At 39.1% G+C, this 24645-nt stretch overlaps 1 protein-coding gene across 7 annotated transcripts in view; it reads left to right on the forward strand.

Annotated features, from left to right (window-relative positions):
• Positions 1-24645, forward strand: part of DISC1 (DISC1 scaffold protein) — a 352964-nt gene that overhangs the window by 313033 nt on the left and 15286 nt on the right. For 2 of the 7 annotated variants that reach the window (XM_075126900.1, XM_075126901.1), the window contains 3 exons: positions 2134-2389; positions 9397-9438; positions 23823-23939. In XM_075126900.1, the coding sequence (XP_074983001.1) occupies positions 2134-2389; positions 9397-9438; positions 23823-23939 (415 nt within the window). Of the gene's footprint in view, positions 1-2133; positions 2390-7338; positions 7415-8970; positions 9362-9396; positions 9439-23822; positions 23940-24645 lie in introns of those variants that run through there. The other 5 variants (XR_012667726.1, XR_012667727.1, XM_075126902.1 and 2 more) reach the window with 5 other exon arrangements.

The raw sequence follows: 24645 nt of genomic DNA on the forward strand, positions 1-24645 counted from the left end.
AAAATGTTGAAATATTCAAAAAATTATGCCACATAAACAATTTTTAATGTATTTGGCATGTGGTTTTCTGTTTGCAATTTTCAAAATATTTGCTTTAAAAATGCCCCTAAACTTTCAGTAATTTTAAAATAAAAAATTATGGAAGGATAGCCCGAAGAATTAAATAGACTCAGGACATCAAAAGCATCTCTGCATTTACTGCTTTCAGTTGAAAAGTTCAGTAACATAGAGTCTATTAACATACATATTTGATAACCTAGTTCAGGATACATCAGGAAGTACCAGAATTTTACTAATATAGTGGCAACATAAAAATGTCCTTGAAATACACCAAAAGCTATTATTTTATCCTAATTGTATTGATGGAATCTTCTATTGAGTTGGCCAATCAAAGTGGGCTACCTGTTGGAAGTTCCAAGTCAAGTCTCGGGTTGTCTAAAGTCAATATGTCATAAAATACAGTAGATTGGTGCTGACAAACTTTTTATAAGAGGCAAGAAACTTGTCAGAGGTATACCGACAGGGAAAGTTTTTAACTATGTAGCCATTATGCTATGACTGACTAGCACCATCTAGTACAGAAAGTAGTAGGGTTTATTTTATTTTATTTTACTTGCTAGGTGGAGTGTTGACTGGAGGTAACATAGAATTCTCCTGGGGCATGTGTTGAATATCTCCCCCCCGCTTCTAATTAGCATTGCTTGGAACCCCTTGGGGTTCAGGCAGCAAGTTGAAGACCTCATGTCACATTCCACCTTAAATAAGTATGCATCCATACAAACTGTAAGAACTAATCCAGTGGCTCAGTTTCTGACTCCCAGTTATTCACACTTGTGCTCTGACTTCAAGTTTGTGTCGGTAAGTTTTATTTGTGCAGTAAAAAATACTGTTGTTCAAAGTAAGAAGTTGTCACTCAAATAAGCATTTTATTACTAACTACAATTAATTTATTCTCTGTTCAGAGTAAAAATCTTAAGTATCTGTGGTAAACTAATATCTGATTTAGTCAAGAAAGTTGGAATAAAATTTTGGGTTTTTTAATTTAACTTATTATTTAATTGCATCACAACTGATAGATCTGAAGGACTGATAGAAAATGCTGCAGTTATTAGATGTTAAGATAAAATCTAGACATTAGAGCACTGAAATGGGAGGCAAGACTTGTGGGTTCTATTCCCTTCTCTGCCACTGACTCACTTCACTGTACTTCAACAAATAATTTAACCTTTCTGTGTTTCGGATTCAGCACTTGCAAAATGAAGATAATATATGCCTGTGTGTCATGAGGGTACTGAGTAGTTTAAATACCTGATCCTGCAAAACCTTCCATGCATGGAATTCTCATTGACATCAACTGAAGAACTGTACGTGAAGGGTTTTCAGGATACTACTCATAAAGCACTTAAAGATCTTTGACTGAAAGAAGTTACAGACGTGCAAAATATGAAGAAATTCTAAACATAAACCTCCTTTCAACTCATTCTTCAGCTGGAAAAAAGAGAACAGTACAATACCACAAAGTAAGGTTGTGGAAAATAGACAAAAAAGGTAGAAGGCTGAGGGAGAATAAAAACAGCCCTAATTTAATTAATAAAAATGGATTGACTGATGCTTTAGATTTTTGTCTAAGTTTCACTCTAGCAAGAATCTGAAAAGTTACATACATTTTCTTAAAAGTATAATTTGACCAACATATTTAATGCAGCAAATAATATTTTAGTTGAAGGGATAACATTCTCTCTCAGAACAATTTGAGGAAGATTGTGTGAGTACTTTTTTACAGTACAGATATACAGCCGCTGGGAATGAATAGGGCTCTGATCCTGCTCCCATTGAGGTCAATGACAAAACTTCTATTGACTTCAGTAAAATTAGAATGGGGTCTAAGCTACCTCCTGTACACACCACAGAAGGTAATAGCATCTTATCAACAGATTTTTCTTGACATCCACTTTGCAGTAGATAAATCCCTCTACTGCTTCTCAGCTTGAAATAACTCATTACCATTTTAAAAAGTGCTGAGCTCTTTATGAGAGCATTGACCTGCCCTTTTGGTTAGGGTTAAAAAAAGTTATGTGATAGGAATTATTCTCCCTGAAACGAATTTTTATTTTCCTTTGGCTTTTATTTCAGCTGTGGGAACCAGCTGCTCGAAAGAGTGTGGGAAGCTGACTTGGAGGCCTGTCAGCTGTTGATCCAAGGGTTTCAGCTGAAAGAAGCTGGTTGCTGTGTTTCAGAGGGAGAAGAGGGCCGAACAGATGAGATGGATGCTGCTACTGATCACTATTCGGACACAGAGAGAGGAAAAGAAAGCCACTTTCCAAAAGGCACAGAGCGGGGCGCTGTTCCATGCCCCATTGCTCAAACCAAATGCTGTGAACTCAAAGAGGTATCTAGGAGTTTTCTGCAAATTGTTGAATGATGTCATTGTTTTTCATTTTGAGAGGGAGGGTTAAGGGTCAGCAAAGCAGATTAAGAATTAATTTTAGATTTGGCCTCAAATAAGGACAAAAATAAAATAGCTTTATGAAAACTCTCTCAATCCTTTTTCCTTTCACCATCAATCTTTTTAAAATTAAGAAAGAAAGAAAGAATATGTAATGTACATCGATTTTTGGGAGAAAATATTCTCATAAGATTCTTTATGGATTTAACACAAATTATCAACCATGTCTCCTTTCACTTACATCAGTTTCATGCTAGTGTGACTCCATTGACTTTTTATTCCTGATTTACATCTGCATGAGGGAGAGGAGAAGCAGGGTCCCTAATGTCAGTGGAATGGGCTAAGTCTTTCCAGTTCAGATGCTGGCAGACTTCCAGTTTGCATCAAATATTAAAAAGGAAAAAATGAGGAGGCTTAAAGGGCTTGACATATTTCTTTTAAGTTTTGTGGTTTGCTTTGGAATTTCTGTCTTAAATATTTACAACTACCCAGTAATCATTTAACAGCACTGCAAGGATAAGCAAGCTGCTAAGGAGTCATACCATCCAACACCATGTAATGTGAAAAAAAAAAAAACAACCACCGTATGATATGCATTGTTTTTATTTCTTTAGAATTTTGTTGACAAAAATTAAATGGGTGCTTAGGAGTACTTAGTGTTAACAGCCACTGAACTCTGCACCACATAGAAAATTGATGTTTAATTGTGCATTTGTATTGACTGGGATTTAGCAGAAGGCAGGCCATTACCCTACTGTAAATTCCCCTCTGATCTAGTAAAATTCTATTCTGAATCAGGCTGTGAATGGTATTTTCAACCTTTTGAAAAATAAAACATTTTACATAGCTGGACAAGTGGTAACACAGAGGGCATTTTCATCCTAAATGGCCAGCTGTCATATTTAATTTTATCTGCTGTTCTTGGTGAATCTGCAAAGATAATGCCAGCAATTCTGTTGCTTGGGTAAAGCTTGACTCTTCTTCCAAAAGTGCAACTGAGAATCTGGGGAGGTTTGGGATTGATGATTCCTTTTTCTTATGACCATCACTGGGGACAATACTGTGAGCAATATTGTATTTGTTGTGAAAGACTTCTTTGAGGCAGAATCAGTGAAATAATTCTTCTAGTTCTCACATGTTAGTAGGGCATCAAGTTCTGTGGTGGGGCAGAAGTTCAGTCTCTTGGAAAGTAGATAATTCAGCTCTGGTAAGGGGTAGCCTTGATAAGTTGATGATGTTGGGGTGTCGCCTAGTATCCAGGTGGTGGGTCCTGGTGTCATGGTTTCTCCTGGAAGTATTCTGTGGGTTGTGAATTTGTTGTAGTTATTTCCATTTTTTGTTTTTGTGTTGGATGGGGTGGGGGTTGGGTTATAGTTGTTTTGGCTTTCTTGCATGATCTCCAGGTAGGTTTCCTGGGTTTTTTTCTTTTCAGAGTATGGGAGCATGTGATGATGTCTTGTTTGAGGGGCATCCCTTCTGGAATATGTGAGGTGCTGGAGATGGTTCCCCAGTTTTTCTGAAGTCCTTCTGCAGAGCTCTTTAGCATATTTAGAGTTGTATGTAGTTAAGTGGTCAGAGATTTATAGATGGTTAGTCCTCTGGGAGTCCTCTTGAATTTGCTCAGGAAGTAGAGGACGCTGTTAAGTTTGGTTTCCGTTTTCTTCAAGTTGTGGAATTTCCATTTCAGACAGTAAAATTTGATATCTTCCATAGTTGTTTGCAGTGTTGTGGTAGCTGTGTTGGTCCCAGGATATTAGAGAGATAAAATGGGTGAGGTAATTTATTTTATTGGACCAACTTTTGTTGGTGAAAGAGACAAACTGTCGCGCTTACACAGAGCTCTTCTCAGAAGAGTACTCAGAATATCACAGCTAAATACAAGGTGGAACAGATAAGGAGTTGCAAGAGTCCATTCAAGGTGAAGTGGATAGTTTACACCTCTACAGTTGTATGACAAAGGAGGGTTAGTGGGTTACAGATTGTTGTAATGAACTATAAATCCAATGTCTTTATTCAGTCCATGGTTTTTGGTGTCTAGCAGAGTTATGAACTTAAGTTCCCAGACTCATGTTTTGAAGGTGTTTTTCATGGCTTTCTTTCTTTTGGCTCCTTACAATAATCTGTAATATCCTGGGACCAACACAGCTACTACAGGACTGAAAACAAATTTTACCATGATTTTCTCAATTGCTCCCCAGAGAAAGTTGTTGAGTTTCTCAATACTGCCTCAATACTACATTGACCAAGTGATTAGGTGCTTCATTTCATTTTAGAAAAATCAGGCCAACTTACACATTTGAGACAAATGAAACTGCTTACAATGGCATGGGAAATTCAATTCCAGAGCTGCTTCAGCTTCAGTTCTACTACCTTAGCTTACCAGATTCCTGTGTTTCTTTGGCCTTCATTCAGTTTTGAAGATCTTAAGATCTGACCCCATATGGCTCCTTTAAATAAGACATATCTACTTATGCCCTTAGTTTGACATTACATTTTCAAGATTTTGTTTGCTTTTGTCGAGCATAAAATCTGTACAAAAATTTTCATCATTGGTATTGTGGTGTAGACAGTAGCAGAACAGGCTAGTAGCATCTGAACAGGAATGTTGGGCAGTGTATGTCTAGTGAGAGAAGGCCTGGAGTGTATCTTTCACAAACGGCTTCTAACAGCCAGTTATGGGGTGGAATATTTAATAAATACATTACACCTTTCTGTAGCCATGGCAATTATTTTTTTTTACTTGTTGAGAAAGAGAAATTGGGTGAAAGAAGGAAGCAAGTCCTCTGATCTGTAAATGCACTTACTCAAGAGGTCTGGCATCTCTTTTCCAGCATTTAAACTCTGTCATGATGCATACCTGTGGAACTTTTATGGTCGTTTAAAAATAGCTCTGTCTATGGCAAATAGGTTGTATGCTTTTTAGTTACTCTTTCATTTGACCACTGAAAGGGTTTTAAGGTATCTCTTAGGGAAAAGCTTAATGATGATCATTAGTAATTAACCACATGATAATTTATCATGTGACAAGGGATGGAGATTATAGACACTCACTTAAGGAAGAATGTACATTTACCAAATTATTTGATGGTATTCTTTGAGTCCTTATAGAGTCCTTCTAAGATATCTTGATAATATTGAGCTCATTTTTATGGGGGTGACCCCCTTTAATGATCTTATCTCTGTTCTAGGGTATGGGGTATCAAAAGAGGAGTGGTATCCTTTGAAGAATATTAACTCCTTTCCAAAAAAGAGGAAAAGAGGCATCATTTGTTTTGGAGCTTGCAGAATTGTTATCTTCAAAACAATGTCAGAGAGGATATAATAATACATATGCACACACACACTTCACATAGACTGGCAGCCTGGCACTTGATTCACTTTATACTGAAATGTTATGAGGGGTTGAAGGCTGGATTCTAGTGGTTCATTTGTCAGTATTACAATTACTAGTTCATACACTTTCACTTCGAGTCATTTATCTTGCTACCTCTGACAAAACATTATTGTAAACTGGATCCTGGGTTCATGGCAATGTATTATAAATACAATTTCCTCACATACAATTAACTTTTGCTCACAGGTTTCATTAAAAACTTGACTATTATTATGCAAAAGGGGTTTGAAACAGGAGAAGGGGAACAGCCACTCGTTCAAGATCCTGCTGGATTTGCTCCTTGATAAAAGAGACTTGCTTATTTTACTATTTAAAAAAATAATATATATCCTCAGTAGGTCACAGAATATCACATGTTCAGTCATGATTGTTCAGGCTTTGCATACTTTGAAAGTTCCAGATATCTTACTTTCCTGCGTGATCATAAGTTTATTATCTGACAGCCTTATCCCTGTATTTCTTAAGCAGTTGGAATATATTTTATAGTTGTACTTACACTGAAGACTCAGTGATCCTCACAAATACTATTCTCTTTTTAACCTGCTTATGTAGAACTCAGAATTAAATATACTGTGTTTAATGGGACAATAAACTCCCTGAAAATTGCCAAAGCACTCTTGAAACTACCTGCGGCATCACAGAATAACCATATCTAACAAACTTCCCCTGAAAAACCAACTGTAGAGCTGGAAAAACATCTACAACCCATGACAACCCTGCTGGTAGAAGCACCTTTACTGGTTTTTGCCAGAACTAAATCAAATGGGAACAGCCAGAAACACCTGAGAATAAATGGCACCCCACTGGAACTACCAATAGCTGGTCAGATCAGTCTTCTTTAACTTGTTGGAGCAAGCCCAAAAACAACACTACTCAGTCTGAACGAAGCCAAAGTACTCTTGCACCAGACGGAGTAAAGATAGATTCTGACAACTTCAGGTGTGGTTCTTCTATCAGGAACCAAAACTAACTTGCTGGAATTAAGTAAGAACAACATGGCATTAAGTAAAGAACAACCTTTAGTCTGAAGGAACCAAACTGGAATCATAGCAATTGGGTGTGATTCTGCCATGGTCCCAGTGGGTTCTAGATTTGTTCCTTAAAATTTTCTGTAGCTCTAAATTGACTCAAAGTATTTTTACTCTGGTTACTTAGAAGTGGAGGAGGTTGGAATTTTTTTCATAGTTTGTTTCTGGGTAATTTCTGAATTATACCAGGATTTTACCCAGCCTTATATACAATAACACTTCATTTCTCAAGATATATAACATCTGCACATTGCATCTCTCCTTGTGTGTCCTTGCTTTGGCTTTTGTTTGTTGATATTTTCCTTGTAAGCAACATCAGAGGCACTGCTGATAACTAATATCTGTGTAGATTTGTGTGTGTTAAAACCTCCCTAACATCTGGTATCGCTATGATCATGAATACCCATGAACCTTCACGTTTCATTTCCTGACCTGTCCTTTTTTTCTTCTTCTTCTGGCATGCTGTGCAGTGTTCCCTCTTTAACCTTATGAAGGAAGGAAACACCTACTAGATTTCAAGCGAATTCAGGTGATTAAAGTTCCAAGGTAAAAAAACAAACTGCAGTAGTATTACCTTTGGTAAGCCAACATGTTTGGTAACTACCACATCAGTCATTTGTAACGTGTATAATTCCATCTCAATGCTTGAAACAGTGTGTGTGGTGTTAGAGTAGAGAGCAGGTTGCCAGGTTCTCTTCCAGCTGTGCTATTAATTTGCTTGATCTTGAGCAAGTCACCTTTCCTCTCTGTACCTCAGTTTTCCCATCTGTAAAGAAGATTTGTAAAGCGCTTTCAGATCCTTGTTGAAAAGGTGCTATATAATTACACAGCATTTTGTTTGATTAGCTATGTTTGAGATATTAATACTCTGTGATATTGAAATGGACTCTCACTAAAAAGAAATGACAACAGTATACTTTTTAAATGACAAACATTAAAAATTAAGTCAAAACTGTATGTGATATAGTGTTTGTCAGACTTTGGTGAGAACAGTCAGCAATAAAGCCTTTGTCAGTGGGATGCAACACATTACCATAGATTAAAGTACCCTCAGATCCAGGAAGTAAATGTGCCAGATATAAAGGGCAACACTTGTAGAAATCTAAACAAAATGTACTTTCATATTAGTTTAATTAAATATTGTATTTGTAGAGATTCAAAAATCATTTGGAGACTTTAAATTTATCTATCTTAAATGTCAACATTGAGCATCAGTGAAGGTCAGTGTTTGAGTATGTTTTCTATAGCCTTAATCCAACCTGCAAAGGGATTCTGTAACAACAAGCTTGTATACAGTGGTCAGGTCACCATTGTACAGCCAGCATGTACCCACATTTACTACACAGCAATGCCTAAGATTCCTCCGCTCATTCTAACCATAAGGAAATACTGAGGAGTGTCAGAAACCACTTTGTGGTATCTCTGGGTAAAAGCTAGCTTTTTAATGAAGTCATCTGTAACACACAAACTTTAATCCTTCCAAGAACATGAAACAGTAAAAACCAAAAAATGCACTAACCAACACCCCAACAAACAAAAACTGAAGACAGAGTTAATGTCTTTGCAGAGTTCCCTTCTTTGTAGAGGTGGAGTTCTGAAAATGTTCATCATTTGTTTCCTATGTACAGGTCTCTGATACTGTGTGTTGCTTTGTCAAAACACTAACCTTAGCTCTATTCATGTGAGGGCTACAAATAGTGTGTGTGTATGTGGGATACTAATATATAATTTTACAGTTTCATGACTTCCCCAACTACCCCTCAGCCTAGCCATTTAAATATTTTCTAATTTCTTGTATCGTAGTAGAAATGTGCCTTGAGAAAGGTTTTGAAGAAGGAGAGAATAGTAGCCTTATGGATCAGTTCAGGGAAGTCTTCCATGCCTGTAAAAGAATCTGTGTGGGAGGACCATGGTGTCTGTGTGGGACATCAGTGGGACTCTGCACTGGCATAAGGATGTACTGGTGCAGTGTCACATAGATGATTGGGGCCTACAAACTTAATTTATAAATTAGAGTTTAATCAGATAATCGTTGGTCCGTTGTACAATATATTGACCAAATAAATCTAATAATCTACATTTCACCTCTCTCATTCTTTCAGATTTTTGTTGGCGTGGCTAAAAAAAGTTTTGCTTTCCACATAGACTTCTTGAACTTCTACTGTTCTTTACAAACTTCATAGAAGATTCCACTCCAACCCCAGATCTCATCTAGTAGTTTTGAGGATGCTATTCATTTGTTTGTAGATTTGAGGGGGGGGGGCAGTAAAAATCAGGATTATTTATAACAGAAACTGTAGCCTTAAATATGGCCTGGCTGCCGTTCCATAATAAGCTCCGTGGAAATTAGCTTTGAGGTTTCTCCTTTATTGACTTCTATACTCTTTCTTTATACTTATGCTGCAAAACAATGTGAGAATTCAACCTGTGTAATTTTTACTATGCTATACTGCTGATAAACAATTACATTAAAATCTTCATGTTTATACATAATGTATTATGTTTATCTTATGACATATCCCTAACAGGTTGTGGAGGATATTTCATTTGGTACAGATGATTTGTATGAGGTAAGTGCTTTCTAGACAATATAATGGGGTGGGGGGAAATTGCTAACTTCCTCGGGATTCCTTTAAAACAGATACATCCTTTTTTAGACATTACCTTTGGGTGAAAATTGCAGAATAGGGGGCTGATATTTAGGAAAGCAAGGCCAAGACCAAAATTAAGGGACCAAGCTTTCTGCCATTGAAGGTAATGGGAAAACCGCTAGTGACTTCAGCAGAAGCACGATCAGACCTTAAGGCAGTGGTTTTAACACAGATGTAAGAAATAGTATTAATGCACCAGAGAAATAGACAGCTAGCGATAATTAGTTTACTCTAGTGTATGACAATAATGATATTTTACCATGGAGCAAAATCATAATGCTTGTTTCCTCGTCTACCTGTACCATACTTTTTTATTCTATTTGAATCCCTTTGAACAAATTATTTTTCCTTTCAGAAGTATATAAATGTTTGGAGTTTTGATCTTCAATATAAATGTTATCTGGATACAAATCCTGGATGTTTGTCATCTTTTTGGTATCTTGTTTTGCAATCATTTCGTAAATAAAGATGTCAGATCTTACAGTTTGTATCTTTGAGCAAAGTCTAAAATAATGAAGTAGATTGAGATGCATTTCCTGTCAAAAATAAATGGGGGGACAGCCTCTTTTTGCTATAAACTGAGTGGTCAGATAATAAATCTGTAGTTACATTTATATTGCCCTTGGGAGTAGTATAAATTCACAGTGGCCCAATTCCACACTGGGATACCGTGGGCTGAAGCTTGCATATTGAGAAAGTTTAGTTGACGTGCACCACTTACAGCAAGCAAATTAATTACACAGGAAGTAAACCTTATTTCACATCCCATAGTAGTATATATACTCCCCTGCTGTCCAGCTATGCAAATTCAAAAATGAACTGTTACTGGGTTGCAATATGGGGTAGCCATCTGGATAAGCCACTACTCTGTATTACCACCAGTAAATCCAAAGGCTGCATAGAAGCTGGAAAAATCCAGACAAGATACCCTACCTCAAGAGATGAACTAAAATTACTGTCTTTGTGGACAGCCAGACTGTGAGATCATGCCCAAATGAGACTACACAGGACAGAGAAAGTTCAGCTGTGCATGATGACATCATGTGCAGGAAGAAGCTTTTGTGGGTGAAGGTTATCTAAGCAAAAAATTAGTTCAAGATGATGGAAACTGCCTCTCATGCCATTGGCCTCAGCTGTGAATCAGGACAAAGCCATGCATAGGCCTCTGAACAGTGTTGACACACAAAAGGAGTACAGAATCCTGCAGACACCAAGACAGAGAAAACACCTGTTGTCAGAAAAGAATGACAACAATGGCACATGGACAGTGTCCAGTCATCAGCCACAGGCAGCTGCCAAGATAGCAGAGTTTTTACAAGATAGTATAGGCAGCATATGGCCTGAGATACAGAATGTAAACACCTCCAGCAGACTAATACACAGCAGTGATACAGAAAGCTGCAGGGCAGTTGCTGGATCATGGTGACTAGACAGAGTTAGAAAAAGGAATTACTTACACTGTGAGCCACCTGCAAATCATATCCAGCTATGCTGACTCCTTACACAAATGGATGTGCACACCAGAAAGCAATTTCTATGAACAGTTCTGGCCCAATGCAGATTATCACTTGCAAGCCAGTAGATGACATTACCCACAGGAACATCTCACAACAGGAACTGGAATTATCCCAGGTACATTAAATGAAGCCAGTGCAGTAGTAGTAGTTCACTTGCATATTCAAAAGCCTGCCCAGCCCAGAGAGATTGTATCATTCAGACAGAGGGAATACAGAGAAGAGATGGGAACGTGTTCTCACACAGAACATGGCAAGGTGTCTGTGTGACTGAACACTGGAAGACAGCAGAAAAATATAGACCAGTGTGGATGCTCTTCCAAGAACATTCTTCAGCAACTGTAATACAGGAAACATGAGGGGACAGAATGGTCAGGGTTGCAGCATGATTTTGGCAGTAATTAACATACCCATGTGCCACAACATCCAGTATTCTGTACCACTGCAGAGGAGGTGGGAAGATAGATCAGACTGAGCTGAGGAAATGTGAGAGGTGGTAGTGAGGTGTCACATAATTGCAAAGAACCTGAGTGGGAACCTTAGTACTTGGGTCGCTGCACATAAGAAGCAGCTCTGATGCATGTTGTCGTGTTGAAGCTGCTCCTGAACACCCCCACATGCCCATGCGGCAGCTTCCTTCTTGGCAGAAGGTTGATGAGATGGCAAGAATTAAAGCATGTCTGATAAGCCATGGCTTGCTGTGTTCCTAGTTATGTTTTGGAGTTTGCTTGTGTTATGTTTCACGTAGCCCCTCTCCTCTCACCAGTGTGCTCAAACATGCCAATCGCTGTCACTCAGACATGCAGAGAGCTCTGACAGAGGGCGAGATGTTTGGAGGGTGAGATGCACAAGCAGTGATCACCTCTTGTGTCCACAGTCACACAAGACATACTCAGGCTGTGACATACAAAAACAGAGAAGTACAGTCCCACACCGTTCATCTTGGTCTGCGCATCCAAATTAAATCACAAAACCCAAAGGTGGCGCACAGAGGGTCAGCCAGAGCTTCCCATGATGTGGTATCTCTGGAACAGAACTGCAAGGCAGTAGTCAGTATTGGGGCACAGCTTGTCTGGTGGCAGTAGCTGGATGGTCACTCATTGCCAGTAATAGGATGATAGCTTTACAAACCATTATGGATGGTGAACCACTGCTGCTTCTGTCCAGTAGATTGTAATAGTCATGTCACTCACAGATCCTGAGACTGGTTAGTGCAGCTGTGGTGGTTTCTTGAATAGATGCATGCAGTTTTGCACATTGATGCTTGCTCTGCACCCATATTATCCTGGGTGTTGTACATTATGCACAGAGAGAGTTTGGACCTGTTCTCAGTAGTCAGTGCCACCCCCTGTTCTACAGTGACCCCCACATTAAGTGATGCAGAACGTGGAGAAATGTTTTCTCCTTGTGTAGTTTGACCATTGTGTGGCTAGATAACTCACTGTCTGAGTATGGTATGAGATTACACCTACATGTGGTTTAGGCATATAGTCAAGTGTTCATGTGTACATGTACTTTTCAACATACATGGGTCTGATTCTTCAGAGGTGCTGAGTACCCACAGCTCTGATTAATTTCATTCGGAGTGGTGGGAAATCAGCACTTCTGAAAATGAAGCCTGAATGTTCTAAAAAAAAAAAAAAAGTGGTAATGTGAAATGTCTGTCTGAAAGCAGAAACCCCATCTCGTATTTTAAATTACTTCAAACGGTTTTTAATGGGCGTAAACGAAATATCAGGTCTAATTCAAGCCACGTGGAAAATGTCTCACCGGTTATGCTGTAGCAATAGTTCTAAGGCTTTTTGTGCTGAAAGTTTTATGAGGGGCACAATTTGATTAATTTGAAGACTAGACAGCTTGCTTACTGTTACTGTGTCACAATATAGGAGGAGCCAGTTTGGGGGATGTATCTGAGACTGGAGTGAAGAGGAACTTTGTGGTGAAAACAACAGTGACAAAAAAAAGTGTGTTAACTTCACTAATTCCTATATACAAACTGTTGAATTAGAATTCAGAGAGGGAGGATGGTGTCTGCACTGGAGAAGTTGACCAAACATATATTTATAGCTAAGTGGTACTGTATACTGTCTGCCAGTTGGAAGTAGGGATTAAAATGTCTTTTAAGAAAATATGATGAACCACATTCTGATCTCCTATTAAAGCCCAGTGTGCTGGTACGCTAATGCAGGTGCAGCAACGTCTGTTGTATACCGACAGCTGAAAAGGGGAGGAGAGGTGAATAAGTCCTCTTTGCATTAGAAAGCTGAGGAAATCTTCCCACCACTGCCACAAATATATCTTACAACAATCAAGTGCATTTTGTACCTATTTCTGTCTGCTTTAGGAGCTACAAAAATAAACCCCTTCAAAAACTACACCCTCTGCATGCACAAAAATCCATACAATAATTTCATCTCTCTCAGACTGTATTAATGTCTCCTAGCAGTAACATTCAGTGCATACAATAACCAAACAAGTCTTAAGGTGCTATCAGAGCTAGGTTTGCTTGCAGCATTAGTGTAACCAGCAAGCGGGAGGATTTGTGTTAGTACATTGAGCTTGAGGCAGAGTCCATTTACTTCTCTGAGATATTGTTGTGCAGTATCCACAGAGCAGATCTCCTATCAGGAAGCGGTTGGAATAGTTTCTATGTCACTGGCAGGGTTTTTGCTGCCTCTATATCTTCGAGCACCGGGTAAAGTATTACCGGTGCCAATACTAGGCATGAAAGATGCTGACAGGCACTGTTCCCTCTCTATTTTTGAGCTGTTACCTCCTTTTTTAGAAGTAGAGGATTGTGAATTTGTTTTAGAAAATGTAGAATACTCACTTTTATTGAGAGCATTGGTGACTTGTGTCACCCCATATAAGACAGTTCTCAGCACTCTGTCGTCAGTGTTAAACAACAGTTGAAACTATCTATCTACAGTATGACCTCTCCTCTCCCCATCCCTGAAAAAATCAATACATTGCTTTATACTCATATCTTGTGAAGACCTTGGTGTATATTTTTCATGACCTACTAACGAGGTATCCAGTGACACTGCTTGTCTAAACTAGGGAGGGAATTGTTTATTTTAACAGAAGAAGCAGCTCTCTTCCATATATAGATAATATACCCAGATAATATTATTATTACATTAAGATGAAGTTAAGCTTGAGAGCACATTTCAGTAGTTTAGGGTAAACTATATTCTAGGGGTGTTGTAATTACCCACTACTGACATATGCAGTAGTCATATGATTAAGAGTAAGGCATTTTAGAATTTGTGGACCCAGATTAAATTAAACTCATTTTAAAGAAGTATTTGATTTTTTTTTCATTTTTTCCCCTTATGATGTCATAGGTCTGGACTAGGTGCTAAATTTATTACGGGATTCAGTATTAATTAATTGTAATTCTGGATCCAGTTATCTGATTTATTTGTAAATTTTCAGAAAATTCATTCCATACTCAGAGAAAGTGCTGTAATTTTGGGGAGGATGGGCTGTATTATTCACATGTAACAAACAGGTTGATTCCCTTCTTTAAGTGCAAAACTTGACTTAAGAATGGAGTTACTATCAATGCATCCATAATAACTGCACACTATTATTTCAAAATATTTTTTAAATTATATATGAATCTACTGATAGAGCAGAAATTGAGTCTTTGCAGTAGATCTCACTTAGGAGCCTAAATTTTAATTTAGCAGTGGCACAAAAGATCTGTAGACATCCTTGCAGTACGATGTTTATCTACAAGGTTAGCATTCAGCATGATGGGAAATGAACTCGCACGTTATTTTTGGAAAGTTGGTGCCTTTCTTAACTTGTGTGTGAATGTTTCTTTAAAAAAAAAATCAACCACACAGCGGCACAGCGGGTAGTGATACACAGCATCGAAAGGTAGAGACGGTGATTGGGCCATGATGCCTATTGGAATTTTGGGGATTTAGTTATACCTGAGGCCTCCAGGTTCTCTATATTATAAAAACTATGCAATTATCATTGCTGAGCCCAATTTGTACTTTTGTGCCTACATTTCAGTCAGTCATCTCACTGGTGCCCATAATCTCGAGTCCCTAATTAAATTCCAATAAGGGACTGGATTTAAGGCCCTTTTAAACGTTTTTCTCATTCATATTTTATTTCCAAATTGCACTGGATGGGGAACACATTTTAAGCTAATTATCTATTAGTCTGAGGTACAGAGCACCTAGTTACACACTGTTCATTACGCAAATCAACAACAAGAAATATTTTGAATAAGTACTTGCTGCAGACCATTTGGGGTGTTTTCCAGATTAAAGTTTAGAAACTCTTATAAATGAAGTACATACACTGGAATACGCAATGCTCTTTTTTATCTTACAAAAAAAAAAAGACACAGTCATTAAACCAGTTTTTCCAATTATTTATATTTTGAGGCTTTGCTTTGGCTGCTGTCTTAACATACCGAGCGGGTTAGTTGACCAATGTCATATTAATTGTTTATAGGCTAAATCCTGCACCTGGTGCTTTACTAGTGAGACACCAGCTGGAACTGTTCTGCCTGATTTGACTCTGTGCCTACCCAACACTGAGAGAATCGTAAACAAAAAACTCCCTCCCTCTTAGAACTGACCATGGAGAGAGATTGTAGCTACCCAGCCATGCCCCTGTCTGTGTCGGCAGCCAACCTGCATTTCCATATGGTTACTGAAGGATAGGTCTGGACTGGCAAGCTCAAGCAGCCTGGGCAAAAACATTTTGAAGAGATGAATCAGTGGATTTGTATAAATGTTGTAATTGTTAGTATTATAAATTAGAGCACCAAGACGGTCTCAGCTAGCAAAAGAAAAAGCTCAAAACCTACACAAATATTTGATCTTGCAACATTTGACAATACTCAAATGCTCCTCTTCTCCCAACCTTCCCCAAAATAGCAGTTATTAACAGTGCTATGGCTCTACCTAGAAACAAGGTAAAAGTGCAGTCACTCAAGAATAATATATGAAGACTGGTCCACAGACTCATCCATATTTTGGTCCATTCGTCATCTGAACAGCTGAGTTACAAGTCTTCTATTTCCCTTATTTATTATTTGTATTACAGTAGCACCTACTGGCCCTAAAAACAAGACCCACATTGTGCTAGGCACTGTACATACACATAACAAAAGACAATCCCTGTTTCAAAGAGTTTACAATTTAAATAGAGAAGACACTATTTATACCTGCCTCTGGAAATCTCCATTCCATGCATCCGACGAAGTGGGTATTCACCCACGAAAGCTCATGCTCCAATACGTCTGTTAGTCTATAAGGTGCCACAGGATTCTCTGCCGCTTTTACAGATCCAGACTAACACGGCTACCCCTCTGAAGCTCAAAAGCATTATTATCCCTATTTTATAATGGGGAAACCGAGGCACAGAATGAGTCTATGACTTGCCCAAGGTCAAACAAGAAGTCTGTAGCAGAGCCAGAAAAAGAACGCAGCTCTGCTAAGTTCCAGACCAGTGCCTTAACCACAAGCCCATCATTCCTCTAAGTATATGTTGTATGTTCTGATCTCACTTCAGATGTACATCTGTGTAATTAACTCAGTAGCAGTGAGAATTTGGCATTACGTAAATGGGTGCTTTTGTCACATGAACTTGAGAACAGTATACAAAGATGTATCAAAACGTTGGTTTTGTCGGTATGCCAAAAGTAATACTGTCATAGGCCTGTTTTTGTTTGGAATGGTAGAAAAACCTCAAGAGTTCCTTGTCAAACCAATTTGACATCTTCATAATTCCTTTCTGAATGCTCATTCTCTCTTTATAGTTTTATTTAGCTCTTTGCAACAGGAGAAAGCAGTAATGCATCAGAACAAAATTACTATTATAAGACATGCTTGCTAACAAAAATAAGCGGGGTGCTAAAATGAAGATAAATATACATGTAGTTTGTGTTTCTTAGCTTTGATGTAAATGGACAAGCCAGACTGGAAGGAATGAAAATATGCAGCAGTTTGTGTCCTGGATCTGACTTTAATCTCACTTACATGGGTGTATGTTAAGAGTAGATATTTTGAACTCATTGAAGTTTACATAGGGGTTTAACTGGTATAAGTTAGTAGACAATTAAGTCCACTACATATTTATGTATTTGAAGTAATTCGATCCACTGATACTAAATATAGTGGTCAGAGTGAAGTGCTGGTATCTGGGAGTTATGGGTTTTGAGCACAGCTCTGCTGCTGTTTTGAAGTGTGGCCCCACGCAAGTCATTTTAAACACTGTGCCTTTGTTTTGCCATTTCTAAAGTGCAGATAATACTTTCTTACCTTATTAGCAGATGATTGACAGTCTGCCCACTAGAACTGAGAAAACTCAGTTCAGGTTGTTGACTTGCAAACATTTATTCTGTTCTCCTTCCGGAATGAGCCACTTTTTCCATGTTGCACCTAAAAGAAAACCTGACTTCACTGAGTCATTCTGGGATTGAAGTGGGAAGTGGGGTTAGCGGGTTTCTTGCTGTGATCTATGGGGCCAAAGCTAAGTGGAGAATAGTGTTCCTTCCTCAAACGCTAGTGTGTGATGTGGGACATTTTTTTCCTTGCTATACCTCTTTTCTAGTTGGTAATTATGATAATGAAATTAGAATCCTGCTTTCCCAAATGCTTAGCCAACAGGACTCTGTAAGTTTCACGGTTATCGTAAGAACAGACCAAAGAGTCACAGAGTTGGAGGGAACAGCGTTACTTTTCCTCTTAGAAGACATCACTGTACTGCAAGTGAAGGTGCCAGGGTAGCACAGGTAGGCTGACTACACTAGCTTTAATGTAGCTAGCATGGGTAACCATAGCAGTGTAGACGTGGTGGCATGCGCTTCAGCGTGTGCTAACAACCAGAGTACAAACCCTCCAAGGACCCAAGGTATGTACGATTTTCCCTGCTGCGGGGAAAGGATCCAGCAACAGGGAGCCACCAGAGCCTTTCCCCGCTGCCTCTCCCCTGCCACAGCATTTCCCTGCTGCCTCCCAGCTGCCAGAGCTTGGCCCTGCTGGGGGAGTCTTTTCCCACAGAGGGGAAAGGCTCCAGCAGCAAGCAGTCAGCCTGACACTACAATGCTAAAAACAGCAGTGTAGATGGGGAGGTAGTGCTTGGGCTTGTAGAGGGCCACGTAGGGTATGTACTTGGGGACATACCCACACCCTTCAGTATGTCTTTGCTTGCCTAAGCTATGCCTCCCTGGCTACACTGCTATTATACCTTAGTAGGGGGGCTATGTACTTTATACGATGCCGAAAGAAGCATGCAGTGTAGATGTACCTAAAGCTAAGGTGGCTACGCCTATCCACATGCAACAATCACGCCTTCACTTGCAGCATAGACAAATCTGCAGAAACCAGTCTCCCCTTCCCCAACAGTACTGTTTAAATCGCCACTCTGAGATGCTTGGATACACTGTGTTAGGGACTGCTGTTTCTCAAAAGCAAAGGAAGCTTAAAAATTAGCCATTTCTTTGCTTAGCACTTCATCCTGTGACAGTTTTTGTACAGCATCTCTGCAACAGCACATGGGTACATGATTGTATGCATCATTTATCTGGAAACTAACTGCCCTCAAATTCATTTTAGAGCTGGAAGTCACACTAAAAGAGTGCTTGGAGCTCTGGCTCCTCAGCCAGTCAAAAGAATAAATAAAGAACAGCTTTGACATCCTGACTAGCCTGAGGGGTTGAAGTCTCAAGCTAAGCCTCAAGTTTAAATGGGAAACATTGGCAATTCCCTAAAGAGTCCTCATAACCGGAGAATGTCTCCAGGTTATCTAAGTCTATCAAGCAGTGCAAACTTGAGGAGTGACTGTGACAAATCAAAAGAGAGGAAGAGATAAAACATCCAGTCCAGCTGGTACAGAACAGAAAAAGGTTTATCTGGAATGGGATGAGCAAACAGGAAAGGAGAAAGATTCTATTTTTAGTTACATCAGTGTAAATCTGAAGTAACTGTTGATTTTATTTGAGATTACATTGATATACAGCCTGGAGTGACACCGGACATCTGAGTGGAAAAAGAGGAAGAAAATGGGAATTTTCTAAGGCAGCATTTCCCAAACTTTTTAAAGTTGAGGGGTCCTGCTTCAGAAAAAGGAAACCAATCATGGCCCTCCAACCCTTACAGGTGTTTGTTAAAGTCTTACTTAAGGATGCAGACATACAGAGTAGATTGTACAGATTCTTATAACATGATGCTTCCTCTCCTTTCTTCTGTGCTTTGCTGAACAGTGGAATAGTTGAAAATGTTGACATTTAAAGTGTCATCATTGGCGTTTTAGCCATTGAAACGAATGGTACAACTGACACTCCTACACTACTGTTTCAGGCTCTTTGGAGACTCAGGCAGACATTGCTGCACAAGTACATTTGGGTCATGTTTTCACATGTTTTTTTTTTTTTAAAACAAAGTAACAGCTAGACACTAACTTTTTAAAAAAGAAATAAAAGCTGGACCCTGGAGAACAGTTGGGAGGTCTGTCTGTGCATCCTTTTCTCTAAGAGGGGCACATCCTTTATCTGGGGAAAAGCTGCTCTAAGATCTGACATGGGCTTGGAGGACCTCTCCGCCTACCCACAAAAGCTAAAAGATAAGAAATACTAGGTATATCAAAAGATGGACCTTTCTCCTGTAACTTCTGAATCAAAAAACAAAAGGGAAAGCAAGGTGCTAATGAGGAGACCACTTCAACTAATACACAGATCATAGCTGCAAAGAGAGGGGGTGGTGGAAGATCTCCTTTTGCATGTGACTATAGGAGATGATCTGGAGGACCCAAATGAGATGACCTATGTTGTCAACAGAGTAAAACTAGTCTGAAATAGACCAACACAGAATAGTTCTTCATTGACCAGGGTATTTCTTCACGGCAGAATTAGCACAGGTTTTTACTTGGGTGTGGCCCTCAACCTCCCTCCCATCTACACATACAATTGTCTCATGGGCTAGCTGGATTGTCTGAGGTGATAGCTTAGAATCGGAGTGAGGCTTTCACTTGGATTGATGACCCACCCATTCTGCAATGTGGATGCAGGCTAAACCTCTTGAGGGCTGATAGTCCTCCAGTGCTTTCCCACAATTACCCCATAAGCCCAGAAGGACAGACAAGTTCTCTGACAATTCACTGGGAAAGAATCACAGGATAGCTCATCTTACTGCAGTGCTAAGAACCATGGAATATGCCCCTAGCAGTCCTAGCAACACCCAGGGGTGAGTGCACACCACTGAGGACACAGTAACTCAGGTAAGGCTTTGCGGTCTGGCCATGCACAGCTGAGCTAGACAAACCCAGATGCTCAGACCTAGGTGCCGATCACATGAGTTAATGCTGCAATGAAGATGTCTTAAGGCTCCTCAGTATTTCGTACGCCAGGAAGCACAGATGAATGCAACTTTAGAAAGGAGTTGGGTTCAAGGGACTCTGGAAACCAATCCTGTCTTTCAGCAATTATGCTAGTTAGGTGACTGATATTAGGGATAAAACTGGCCGTGCAACAGTACTCTTGGAAAGTACTCTGACCTCAGACTTGACTTAACCCACCTGAAAACAGGGACGTCCCAATATAACACATACCCTTATTGTATCATTTTGCTTAAATATACTCAGAATGACACACATTTTCAAAGACAGTCACTTAATCTGCACAATATTTTTTACCTGTTGCCTCCAATGATGATTTTTTTTCAAACCAGCCTTGGAAATCTCATGGGTTTTGGCAGCATGAGTCTGATCTATAGTCTAATATACTAATAGCCCTTAATTAAAACAATGTACTGTAGTCTGATCCAGCCAAAGTACTCAATATAGTGATATTATGGAACTAGAGCCTGGTTTTTGTTTACATGTCACTTTAAAACAGCACTTCTTCATGTTCTGGACTGTGGTCATTTATTTTAAGTGCACAGTCCACAGTGATAGCTTGATTTGGAAAACTTCATTCATATGTTTTATCCATCAAAGCAAATCTGCACGTAAGAGCTTTCAAATCCTAGTTAAAAGCTTTTCTTGCTAAATCAAGTGCTTGTATTTTATAGTACTGAGCAAAACATCACTGCACCAACCTCCACCCCGCCCTTCCGCCGCCACACACTCACACAACATTGACACATTTGAAATGATGGCTGTATGGAGATCTAATTTTCTTATGACTGGTGAACTTCTTTAGAAAAAATTGGCATTCAAAGATGGAACTTTCACTAGGTAATCATCATTTTTAGATGACTATCAATGATTTACTGACTCTTCTCTTTCTAGCATTAGAGATACCAAAGTTTATTTAGGTTTCAGAGTAGCAGCCATGTTAGTCTGTATTCGCAAAAAGAAAAGGAGGACTTGTGGCATCTTAGAGACTAACAGATTTATTTGAGCATAAGCTTTCGTGAGCTACAGCTCACTTCATCGGATGCATTCAATGGAAAATACAGTGGGGAGATTTATATACACAGAGAACATGAAACAGTGGGTGTTACCATACACACTGTAAAGAGAAAAGGAGTACTTGCGGCACCTTAGAGACTAACCAATTTATTTGAGCATAAGCTTTCGTGAGTTATAGCTCAAAGAGAGTGATCACTTAAGGTGAGCTATTACCAGCAGGAGAGTGGGGGGGTGGGGAGCTTTTTGTAGTGATAATCAAGGTGGGCCATTTCCAGCAGTTGACAAGAACGTCTGAGGAACAGTGGGGGATAAACATGGGGAAATAGTTTTACTTTGTGTAATGACCCATCCACTCCCAGTCTCTATTCAAGCCTAAGTTAATTGTATCCAGTTTGCAAATTAATTCCAATTCAGCAGTCTCTCGTTGGAGCCTGTTTATTTAGAATACTACAATCTTTTCTTGTATGCCTCTCACAGAGCTATTCTCTAATAGCCTTCCAGTTGTGTAAATTGCTCAGGTTATCCCTCTCCCTAAAAAACATACAAGAGCTTGCTGGTGTACTGAATAACAATTTACCAGCTAGATGGATGACTCATTTTCTTTACCCTGTTCTAAAACAAGGACATTTACAGTCAATATAGAGAGAGGCCGCCTTCTCCCCACCTGCCTTTGAATTTAAAAGCAATGGGCCAAATTAATCACTGGTGTAAATTCACTGTTACACCATGGATGACTATGTCAATGCTCCAAAGATCCACAGAACAAATACAGTTGGGAATCAGAATACTTCACACTGGATAGCACATCCCAGCGAAGAACATACATGCTTCTTAAGAGAAGCCCTGCCTACCTTGGTGAGCCAGGCAGTGAAGCTATTTGGTCACCCCAGCTTGTCTCAGTTGCTCCCTGCCCCAGCCCACCCACTTGGCTGTAGTTTTCCTCAAAGAAGACATTTCTGGTTTAACTTATTATTAGTGAATGCTTGGGTTTCTGAATATGCCCCAGAATCCTTTGCCCTGGTTTAAAGGAAGCATCAGAGCAGCTGGCATTTTGGATTCTGAGGCTCATATAAGACTCAGGACACTAGCTGCATGTGTAAAATTAACATCACCTGTTTGGATGAATTTGTAGGGGATGCAGCAAGAGAAGAATAGTTCAGGCTGACCTGTTAGTGATTGACCATGGTTGTCGAAATACTGTGGTCATGGAAATTCAGATCTGGTACCTAATCACCCATTTACATATACCTGGCTTTCCCTGAGTCTGGCCATATCACCCAGTGTAGATGCAGGTGTAGATTAAAATAGCAAAATTGCCTTTTTCGTGTCTCACTATTACAATTAATTTTAGAACTTTTTTTCCCCAAAATAATCATTTGCCAATTTGCCAATCACCTAACGAGGAATGACACTGCAAGGAAATATTCAAATGAAAATATCTATAGTGAATATTCTAAACCTGGTTAATTGCAAAATTTGTAAGTAGAAGTAGTACTACACATTTTAAAATTTACTGTGATTGAAATAAAAATTGTGGGAAACAACTAGTTTTTTAAACTTATATTTTCTTGCTTTCCTTTGTAATGCAATAGCAGAATACTGTTAGTCTAAACCAACAAAATTAAAGTTATTATATTAGATAAATTCATGTTCAGTGTTCTTAAGGTGAAAACATTAAATAATGGCACATATGTTAAACCCGCCCAAAATTCTGAATTGTTCAAGCAAAGTCTCTCAACACTTTAGCCAGATTTTTGTCTTTTCAAAAAAAATTAGCAAATTTAGTGCTTGAAAGAGATGTCAACATTTATAGCCTTCAGGTAAAATTTTGAAAAATACCAGTGACTTAGGAACCCAAGTCATGTTTTCAAAAGCAACTTAGGCACTTAGAAAGTCTCATTGAAAGTCACTGGACCTAAATGTCTAAGTCACTTTTGAAAAATAGGACTTTGATGGTTTTGAAAATTGTACCCCTAGAGACTATAGTCTGTTTAACCATAGAACATGAACAGCGTGGGCCATGCAAGATTCCCCTTCACTGAAGGGCTGGGACCACTTTGGGGAGTGAGAGGGCAGTTCAATCTCAGTGACCATTTAATTCCCTGCTGAGTATGACAATTATCATGACTTATTTTGCTGCTTGGGGATGGATTGAGACCACAGGTCATTTAATTTCACATAGGTCACCAAATCATCATACGATAACAGCTTTCAGTCAGTACAAATGGGACCATGGTTTGAACGAGTGACCTAGCAATGCAAGGCACAGCATCCTGTTACCAGTTCCCTGAGCCATCCAGTCTTACTGTTTTTAAAATATTTATTTTATCCTTAATTTGCCATGAATTTGAACTGTACTAATGGAATAAATAGCAATCACATTTTCTTTTCTTTTTCAACTCCTAGGACTTCCACGTATTTTCTGCAGAACTTGGTGAAAAATGTGAAGCAATAAGTGAGAAACTGATGCAATTAGAAGATCAACTCCAAGCAGCAGTCTGCAACTTGGATGACAATTTTATTCATATCCTTTTGCTACACAGCTTAACTGTTTATCTCCCAGCTTCATGTAAAGCACTAGTTTATTTTAGCATGATCTGGATATGTTAAGTAAGGTGGAAATGAGTGAATCTAACTAATGTGGACATTTTTGGTCTACTAAAACATTCCCCGAGTGCTCATTCACTATGGGTCTGATCCAATTTGTGATGAAGTCAATGACAAGACTTCTGTTGACTTAAACAGGAGTGAGATAAGCCCTATACATTTAATCTTAGATGTAACAGTCATCTGCTTATCTCTATCAATCTAATCTCTGAGTTGTATAATGAACACATCACTGGTGGTGTGTAGGGCACTAAGCAGTACGCCTGTAACAGCCGCCACAAATCTGCATTTTTAAACACGATCGATTTAGTTAAATTACATGTGAGTTCATCTGCAGTCAGAACTGATTACAGATCTCTAATCTGGCTATTGTTCCTTTCGAAATATTCAGTCGTTGTATCGTGTGGCATCTACCATGCGATTTACTCTGCTTACAGTGCTGTACAGTGAAAATAGCCATAAGAGAGTTGGGTAGTTGATTCTTTTTCAGCTGAAAGCCCTTTGATAAAATACAGAAAGAACCAAAAGGCTGCTTACACCACCAAGCAGCTGGGTAAAGGTTGCTTAACCTTTACAGAGCCACCTGCCATACCTATATATGTAGAAATTTTCCAACTTTAAA

The sequence above is a fragment of the Caretta caretta genome, chromosome 3 (assembly GCF_965140235.1).
Source record: "Caretta caretta isolate rCarCar2 chromosome 3, rCarCar1.hap1, whole genome shotgun sequence".
Classification (NCBI taxonomy): Eukaryota; Metazoa; Chordata; order Testudines; family Cheloniidae; genus Caretta; species Caretta caretta.